The following is a 10241-nucleotide window of genomic DNA, read 5'->3' on the forward strand; positions in this document are numbered from 1 at the left end:
GTTGGATTGAAAACAATATATACAGTACTTTCACAATTAGTTGACAGGACATGGTGAAGTTTGTGCAGTGTCTTGAAATGTATAATTAATGTTGGGTCATAATTGCAAGTCAACAGCTACAAACCAAACTCCAAAGGAACACCAGTTTTCTGTACACTACAATAAAAATTTCTCCAAATTATTAGAAATGCTACCCTTCAGCTACTCACCAATATTTTCTGACTTTTTTTTAGAATTAGCAGCTCCCAAGAAAGAGAAGTCCATGTTGAACATTGCAGATCCTCCTGCTTTATTTGCAGCAGCTGGAGGAACCAAAACATCTGCACCACCAGACCCAAAGCAGTTCATAATGGGCTTCAGTGGGTTACTTGGTTCAGCTTCTTTCAAGATGTTTACATTACTCCTGAAATTGGAAAGAGACAAAGAACCAAATGTAATTCATATATTCATTACATCATTACAAAATCAACATTTATTTATACTTTTTAAAAACTTAGAGAAATTGACTCAATTTTATTCTCAATCATTTAGTTACACAAAATCAATGTTAATTTTAATATTTAAAAAAAAACCTGAGAAACTGACCTAATCATTCCCAGTCATTCAGTTACACATGACCTGCCTTCAAATGCACTAAATCCTAAGATATTTCAAGTAATATGTTGTCATTTATGGAATAGTATACACTATGTTTGAGGGAAGTATAGTACATAATGGAAGACAGTACTATTACTACATATATATTAATGACATTATACAAAAGGGGAAAATTGTCTGTACTACTATACTATTCTTAATTTCAAATGGGGTGGTTTTGTAAGGTTTCTGATACTTTTCAAGTTTCGCAATCAAAATAATTACATTTTAATGTGTAGCATGCACAATTAAAAAAGAATGGCACTTTTCTTCTATTATTCTTCAGTAACAGTTGTCCTTTACAACTGATTTAGTAACTGTTTCCTGTATCAAATGTTCATGTACTGGTGGTCCTAGGGGTGTGTATTCTTCAGTGGCTCATAAAAAGTGGATATGTCTCAGTGGTCAATAATGCATATTCAAGTTTTTGTAATCAGGCATCAACACCTTGGGCTCATGGTCAATAAGCACCCATACAGTGGTACCTCGAGATATGAAAGGCTTAACTTACGAAAAACTCAAGATACCAAAGCTAATACGAAAAATTTTACGGCTCTACATACGAAAATTGCTCAAGATACGAAAGGTTGTTGCTGTAAAGTCCGAGATTCGCTCAGACCACTGATAACAATTTTGAAACTCACGCGCCACCAACTGAGTAAACTCGCCACCATCCTCCTGCTCTCCCATGTGTTCCTGATGCTAGTCACCGCCATGAGATCCTTCTCTTCTATTGGTCAGCATCCTTCCCATCATGCATCTACTACGTAGCTGCGTGCCTCGGCTACTTAGTAGCAGCATCGTTATCGTACGCACGCGGTATTTATTCGTTCTAACAATTTCGTTTATTAACGTAAATTCGTTAGTGATTTCGTTGCAGTATACGTACTTTATCGTGTTGTGTAAGAACTTTACTTCATACTTATACGTAAATTACGTACAGTATATACATAGTCATGGGTCCCAAGAAAGTTGAAATTCACGGAAAGAAGAGGATGCTCTCTTTGGAAACGAAGATGGAGATTATCAAGAAGTATGAAGCTGGTATGCGATTGAGTGTGATTGCCAAGGAATACAACTGAAATCCGTCGACAATAGGCACCATCCTTAAGCAGAAGGATGCCATCAAAGCAGCTACACCTTCCAAGGGCGTCACTATTTTGTCCAGCAAGAGGACCCACGTGCACGACGAGATGGCAAGGCTTCTTCTTGTCTGGATAAAAGACAAAGAAATTGCTGATGAGATTATAACGGAGACGGCAATCTCCCACAAGGCCAGAGCTATTTTCGGCGATTTGATTGCCCAGGCTGAAGAAGACGGAGGAAAAGGGACATCAACGCCAACCCCAGAGTTCAGGGCTTCGCATGGGTGGTTTGAGAAATTCCGTAAACGGACTAGCATCCATTCGGTGGTGCGGCATGGGGAGGCTGCCAACTCGGACACGAAAGCGGCCGAAGCCTTTAAAAAGACGTTCGCAAGATGATGACCAAGGAAGGCTACAGTTCTCAGCAAGTCTTCAACTGTGATGAGACTGGCCTTTTTTGGAAAAAAATGCCTCGTCGGACGTACATCACGGAGGAAGAGAAGAAGCTACCCGGGAAATAAGCCTATGAAAGACAGGCTTATGCTCGCACTTTGTTCGAACGCCAGTGGGGATTGCAAGGTGAAGCCCCTGCTGGTCTATCATTCCGAGACTCCTCGAACCTTCAAGGCCCACAAAGTGCTTAAAGAGAAGCTTCCAGTGATGTGGAGGGCTAATGTGAAAGCCTGGGTAATGAGGCTTTTGTTCCCGGAGTGGGTAAATCTGTGTTTCGGCCCGACAGTGAAGAAATTCTTGGAAGAGAAGCCCCTCCCTCTGAAATGCCTGCTGGTGTTGGACAATGCCCCTCCCCACCCTCCTGGCCTCGAGGAAGATATCCTATGAGAGTATTCCTTCATCAAGGTTCTTTAGCTTCCGCCTAACACCACCCCTCTTCTCCAGCCCATGGACCAGCAAGTGATATCAAACTTTAAGAAGCTGTATACGAAACATCTTTTCAAGAGATGTTTCGACATCACCGATACCACAAACCTCACCTTGCGTGAATTTAAGAAGGAGCATTTCAATGTTGTGATATGCATCCGACTCATTGACCAAGCTTGGCAGGAGGTTTCGAGGCGAACCTTGAATTCCTCGTGGAGGAAACTCTGGCCTGATGCCGTATCCGCCCAAGACTTCAAGGGATTCGACGTGGGCGAAGCTGGTGCTGCAGAGTCAGAAACAGTTGACGATCCTGAAACTGTTTTGCAACCAGATCTTGACGAGATCGCTGCACTTGGCAAGTCCATGGGGATGGTCATCTACGAGGACGACATCAACGACCTACTCGAGGAGCACCAAGAGGGGCTTACGACGGATGACCTGAAGGAGTTGGAGGCCATGCAACATAATGTTGTTCAAGAGTTCTCTAGCAGCGGTGAGGAGGAGGAGGACGACCCTATGACAACGGCAGAAATTAAGGATGTTCTAGCTGCTTTTCATAAAGTGCAATCATTTGTAGAAAAAAGACACCCCGAAAAGGCTTACACAGGTCGTATGCTTGCGCAGTTCGATGAGGCTTGCCTGAGTTGTTTCAGGAACATTGTGAAAAGTAGGCAGAAGCAATCTTCCTTGGATAGTTATTTTTTAAAGAGGCCTTTAGTATTAGCAGGAGTAAGCAAAAAGGAAGAACCAAGTGATACTAAAAAACAGAAAGTTGAAAGTGGTGATGAAGTTTAAATTTTGTAAAGAAAAAAAAAAGTATGTAAAAAAGTAAAAAATTAAAAAAAATGTAAAAATAAAAAAAAGACAAAAGATAAATTTTTAATTTTAGTTTTTTGTAAAGTTAAGTGTTATAGTTTTGTTAATGTGTTTCGTAAAGTTTAGTTTAAGTATGTTTTCCTTACATTTTTTTAATGTGTTTCATAAAGATAAGTGTACGTACGTATCTGCCGTTTGTCCTCCTCCTCTGTTGCCACTTTCAGAGATAGCCTCACTCGAAAGGTAAGCTTCCTCATTTTACTACATACGTACAGTATTTCTTGTATACCATGTACACTAATACACTTTATTTACAGGTAATTAGCAGTACGTATTAAGTTAGGTATTGAATGGTCCAAATTGTTGTAGTATTTCAGTTTATATGTCAATTTAGCTTTATTATGAAATTTACTGGGGTGTTTTTGGAGGGCTTGGAACAGATTAGCCATTTTACATGTAAAATGCAGTCCAGGATACGAAAAACTCATGATACGAAGGCCGCCTCGGAACGGATTAATTTCGTATCTCGAGGTACCACTGTATATGTATTTGACCGCAGTCTCAGTCACTTGCAGTGGTTGTTTGTGTCTCAGTGACACATGTGTCTCAGGCTGTTTCATTAACCTGTATGTAACAGGTGTTCATGAGTCAAGTTCCATACTGAGTGTTACTGTTCATTTCTCTGTTGTGATGATTTCCCATATTTGTTTATTATGCTATTGTTAGTGGTATGAGTGTCTTGTCTCCATTGATGGTATTGGTGAGCTGTGATCCTTTTTATAGTATTAATGCATACCAGACCCTCCACCCCTGCAAATAGCTAGAATCCTCAATTAGATAGAACCCCTCTAAAATGACAAATTTTTAATTAATTTGTATTTTTCATACTTAACAAACCTTCGGTCTTAACAATAGGATAATCTTCTAGCGCTAGCTGGAAACCATTTAAAAACAATCGAAGATTGTAAAACAAGGAATCTGTGGCATCTGTCAACTCATGCATATACGAGGCGGATGTTTGGTCATTGACCAAGCTCGGACCCCCGTGACATGCAAGTCTTTCTTTCACCGCCTTGGAAACCAGTTTTTTTTTTTTTTATTGTAGCCTGCGCTTTAAATCATTTTATTCAGCACAGAAGTTCTGTGGACATCAATGTTTTTTTTTAGACAAGCTTTCCTTGTTTGCCCTGTTGACCTTCCTTGGGACAGATGCTTGTATGGTACTACAGACTAAGAATATTCTTTAAAATTGTCTGCTAAAATGTTCTCTAAATGCTCTGCTTCTCCTAAGGCTTCTGGCAAAGAGCCTAAGTGCCAGAGGACGTTATAATTAATGACCAATGAGGACAAAATACACATGATTGTTAAGAGAGGGCAAAAGTCATGGAGAAGTAGCAGCCCATTATAGCATGGCAAAGTGCAGTCACCTGCATCAATAATGAATATAACAGAGTAAAATACTTCAGGAGGACATTCTTGGAGAAGAACACGGTGCCCTCTTTACAAGCCCACCAATGGACCAGTATTTAGAACACTTTCATGGCCTGTACAAATTGATCAAGAAAGTCCGGCAGATAAAAAGAAACAATGTATAGGCATGGGATAAGAGTTGAAGAAGGGCCACAAAGTTTACCAATACGTTTTGTTAATGAGCATATGCAGCCCTACCGTACCACCTTTGTTACACGTTCAGTTACCTCTGCCTCCCGAAACTGCTGATGAAGCACATCCTGAAGAAGGGAGAAGAGGCATCCTCAAAAGGGTTTGTAACTCCTCTGCTTAGCTGTGCAGTCATCTTCATCTTTATTCATCGTACTGCACAGCTAATTCATCATCATCATCTATAATCAACATTCATCACCGGTGAGAAAACCCGTTATATTTATATTACTATTACCTTACAGGTACCCAGTGCAGTATTACTATTACAATAATACAGTCAAACCTCAGTTTTCATACGTTTCGGTTTTCGTAGACTTTTCTTCTCCAAAATTTTGTCTTGGTTATCATACGTTTCCTCAGTTATCGTACACTTGTACACTAGGAAAAAAACAACTCCATGGGGACAGCGCGTGATTGGGCCCTGTACTGAGTGCCCCAAAAAAGCATCCCATCTCTCGTGACCCATTCTGCCTTTGTTTTTTGCTGAACAAGCATCTCCGCGCTTGTAGTGCGCATCACCGCACGTGTTTGTTTTGTGCCAATTTCTCTTTAAAAATTCATTGCAAAGTAGCCATCATGATGCCAAAGAAATCTAAAAGTGCCAACCCTTCGGTAAAAAAAAGACCAGGAATACAATTGAATTTAAGGAAGAACTTGTAGTGAATTATGAAAGAGGTGCACGTGTACCTGATCTTGCTAGGACGTACGGCAAGTCATTGTCGACAATCAGCTCTATCCTATCAAAGAAGCATGAAATCAGGGCAGCTATGTTGTGAAGGGGTTTCATCATTATAGAAACAGAGATCACAATTAGTGGAAGATGTTGAAAAGCTGTTGTTAGTGTGGATCAATGAAAAACAGTTAGTGGGAAATAGTGTCTGAAGCGATCATTTGTGAGAAAGCTAGGATGCTGCATGCTGATTTAAGTAAGAAAATGCCAACAACAAGTACTGCTCTTAGTGATTTCAAGGCGCCTGGAGAGACTGGTTTGAAAAATTCAGAAAGCGTACAGGCATCCATAGTGTCGTATGGCATAGGGAGGCTGCTAACTCAGATAAACATGCTGCCGAAGAATTTGTTGAATTCAAGGAGTATCTTGAGACTGAAGGATTCCTCCCACAACAAGTCTTCAATTGTGATGAAAGAAAATAGGCAGTTCTAAGCATTTTTATAGGGGTTTCAACTATTCACGGGTTCTTGCTATTCACAGGGGGTCGGGTACCCATCCCCTGTGAATACGGGGAACAGTGAACGTATTGTTTTTGGTTAGGCGACTACCCTGCCACCACCAGGCAAGCTTGGAACCAACCCAGTAAACAAAGACAGTTGTTTTCTACCACTTACGAATGTAACATACCTTCTCAGCAGCAGTGAATTTGAATCTGGTAGAATCTTTGCAATCTATGCATTTGGTAAAGTACTCTTACCTTTGGTAGCCGCTTTGGCATTGATTAGCTTATACATATAGGAATCCAGTATTTTGACTTTGTCTTGCTTCTGTCAAACCTAGGCTAGGCTTTGTTTGCACTCGCAGCCGGCATGTCCGATTCAAGTACAGTATACAAAGCGTAAGGTATTGCAGCAAAGGCTGCAATTCTATGCTAATTGAAGCTTGTTACATTGTTTATAGGGGTCAGAACTGTTTGCCACAACGAACAAAAAAAACTTGTGGATTGGAAATGTAAATAGTTGGGGGGATAGGGTGTGGAGTACTTACATGGCTCATATGAAAAAGCTTGATAGAGAAGAAATGAGAAAAGCGGCTGTTAGAACTAGCGGTAGGCAGTCCTTAGCTAGTCAGGCTGATGCTGATATGTCTTTTTCTCATTCTCCTTCTGCCACAACTGTTCCCTTGTCTCAAACTTTATAACCCGATCCTAACTCTGACTCCCTAGCAACCGTGCCCAATCCCGTTGCCAGCCTCGAGTCGCGAGTAGACCAGAAAATTTTCTTAGTGTTACAGGCCATGGAACAATTGGGTGCTAATGTCAAAGTTCTCATGGATAAGGTAGGTAAAATCGATGAGAGTTCTTGCAAGTGCTAGTGCAGTGGGGGGGGGGGGGGGTGGCTGCTCGTCCAACTGATTCTCCTAGGCAAAGGTCCCTGTCAAACTCCCCTACACCTGGGAGGCGTCATACTGGAAGCCCAACGGAGGTCAGTGGGGTCTGCCCATGGGTAGTCGCCCCCTCAGTCGAGCCTGTTGTAGTATCCCAGGTATCGAGAGTGCTGCTGGAAAGGTGTCTCAAAGGAAGTGTCTTGTTTTTCCTCGACTGCATATAGCTCAGATGAAGCATCGCCTAGGTGCCAATGGTGATTTAAGGCTGAATCTCGTCCTTTGAAAAGAAGTCTGAGGAAGTTTCGCTTTCTCCCGTGCCTTCCAAGAAGGCTTGTGATTTCTCTTCCCGAGCAACACCCATCATGTAGTTTCTGGGACAGTCCCGAGCATTTTTCCCAGAAAAACATTATCCTGTTAGGGAAGGTTACAGTGTGCTCCAGTAAAACCTCCTTTATCAGGAAGACTCTTTTCCTTCTAGAAAATCTTTGGAAAAAACATCCTAGTGTAGTACAAGTGGGTGATGCCTCACCAAGGACAGTATCTGAGCGTCGTTGGTGCCATGTACCCCTCCTACTCGTCGCTCGTCAACCAGACAGTCAGTGTCCGAGTTCATTGAGGCTCAGAAAAATGTGGGGCCTCCTGTGTCAGGTTCAGTGTATTCAGTGTCAATCGAAAGTCTTCTAAACCTCAGAAGCATTCAAAGCGTCCAAAACACCAGAGCACTCATCAGCTCATATTCACTCTTCAGTTCAGTCATCTCAGAGCGTCTGTTGTCGACAGAGCTCCCATCGGCGCCTGAGTCTACCTTAGCGCCCAGCGGCGCCATCAGCGCCTTCAGCAACACCAGTGCCATCGATGCCTCACCTCCCTTTGGCAAATCAGCCACCTTCAGTGAGTTCTTTTGCTCCTCAGTTACTGAGACCTGCAGCTCCTGCAGTACCTTCACTTCCTTCAGGAATGCAAACTTTTGCTGATCCTCCTATGGTGGATATTCAACAGAAACTTGATAAGATTTTGGGTCTTTTTCAGAAACCTCCAGCACTTGCTCAATTACCTTCCAACTTGTCTCCTGTCTCCTCGGAAGAAGATGAAGTAGAAGTAAATAAGGATACCCCAACAGCATATTCGTCTTTGCTTCATTATCTGTTAGCAAATTTTCCTGGTTTCTTTTCACCATCAGTGCCAGCTTCCCCGACTTCTATTTACAAAATAGATAACCAGGTAGAAGGCACCTCCAAGCTTCCTAAGTTGGTCTTTAAAGTATCAGCCAAGAAGGCTTTGAAAGAAATGAACTTGTGGCCATCTACTAGGAGGCATCATTTATATGAGACAGGGAAGCTCTGGCGCTGGGAGTTTCAGCCTCCTCCCAGGGGGACTTCTCTGGTCTTGTTGACTCTTCCAGGAGATCAGCTTCAACTCAGCCAAAAATTATGTTTTCATCTTGGAAACTGGGACCACCTTCTGAAAAACATTTTCCAGTTTTTGGTGGTTATGAGTTTTTTTTTTTTTTTTTTTTTTTTTTTTTTTTTTTTTTGTAGGAGTGATTTCTTGCCTTGATAATGGCATTACGGTGGGTGTCTTGAATTAGGATCACTATTTACCTTAGGCATCCTCAAGAAGAGGGTGCTCCTTTACCACCAAAGGAATAACCTGTTCCCAGAGATCCGCTCTTCTGTTCTCGCCGCTTTTTTGCTGATCTTCAGAAAAAATCCACTCAAGAGCTTTAGGCGCAGTCTACCAAATGCCCTACAGAGACAACCACCAGTCATGTTCGTGCTTCTTCTTCATCTGCTACTCAGTATCAGCCCTTTCATGGCAGAAGTAAGTCAAGAGGTTTCCCCAGAGCTCGAGGGAATGTCTGCTTTAATCCTTGAGCAATTAAGAAGTTGGCTACAAATTAATCCTCTTTCAAGAAATGAAAAGCAAGTCCTCCATACTCCAGTAGGAGCAAGGCTCCTTCAGTTTTGGCAGAGCTGGGAAGTGAGAGGGGCAGAACCATGGGTTGTGAAGGTTCTCAAAGAAGGGTACACCATTCTCTTCTTTTCGAAACCCTCCCATAGCCAGCTCTCCACTAAGTTTGACAGCTTACTATGCCAACTCAGAAGTGACATCCCTGTTAGAAAAGAGGGCTATAGAAGTAGTAGAGGATCCCCCAATCAAAAGGTTTTTACAATCATCTTTTCATGCTCCCCAAGGCCTCGGGGGGCTGGAGACCAGTTCTGGACGTGATGTGAGCTCCTAGAACTTGTTTGTGTCAAAGACCAAGTTCGAAATGGAAATGAATCAGACAGTATTGTCTTCAATTCGTCAGGGAGACTGGATGATCTCGATCGATATGGAGGACGCGTACTTCCATATACCTATTCACCCAGAATCGAGAAAGTTCCTGAGATTCGTTTGCCAGAACAGAATTTACCACTTCAGGGCTCTGTGCTTCAGCCTTTTCACTGCTCCTCAGGTGTTTACCTAGGTCCTAGCCCCTGTGGCAAAGTGGCTACACCTAATAGGGGTGAAGATCTCTCTCTACCTCAATGACTGGCTTGTTTGCTCCCAGACAAGGTTGAAGTGTACAGAGGGCCTGCAGAAAACCCTGACATTAGCCTGAGAACTGGTCTTCTAATAAATTTAGAGAAACCTTCAATTAGTTCCTATTCAAGAAATAGTATATTTGGGAATGGGGATCAACTCTCTAGCTTTTTGGGATTTTCCCTACCTCAAAAGGATTGAAGCCTGTTGTCAGCAAATAAAGAAGTTTCTCTCCCTTCAGTCTTGCTCAGTGAAGGATTGGCGCCTTCTGGGGACTCTCATCCATTGAACAATTTGTAACTCTGGGTTGGTTGCACATGAGAAACCTGCAATTTTTCCTCAGAATCAGTTGGAATCAGAAGCACCCAATTTCCTTTGTGTTCCCAGTAACAACAGAAATAAAGGAGGACCTGGTATGGTGGAATTCAAGAGCAAGACTTTCAGAAGGGAAAAATATCTTTCCTCTGAGCCCTGACCTAGTGATTAATGTATTCAGATGCCTCAGACATAGGTTGGGGAGCTCTCCTGGGAGACAAGAAAGTCTTAGGAGTTTGGACTGTGGAACAAAGGAGCTGGCACAT

General features: G+C 42.3%; 1 protein-coding gene across 3 annotated transcripts in view; it reads right to left on the minus strand.

Annotated features, from left to right (window-relative positions):
* LOC135202574 (stomatin-like protein 1) overlaps nucleotides 1–10241 on the minus strand; it is a 453302-nt gene that overhangs the window by 176086 nt on the left and 266975 nt on the right. For all 3 annotated transcript variants that reach the window (XM_064232076.1, XM_064232073.1, XM_064232075.1), the window contains one exon: nucleotides 210–403. In XM_064232076.1, the coding sequence (XP_064088146.1) occupies nucleotides 210–403 (194 nt within the window). The remainder of the gene's footprint in view (nucleotides 1–209; nucleotides 404–10241) is intronic.

Source organism: Macrobrachium nipponense, chromosome 30, assembly GCF_015104395.2.
Source record: "Macrobrachium nipponense isolate FS-2020 chromosome 30, ASM1510439v2, whole genome shotgun sequence".
NCBI lineage: Eukaryota > Metazoa > Arthropoda > Malacostraca > Decapoda > Palaemonidae > Macrobrachium > Macrobrachium nipponense.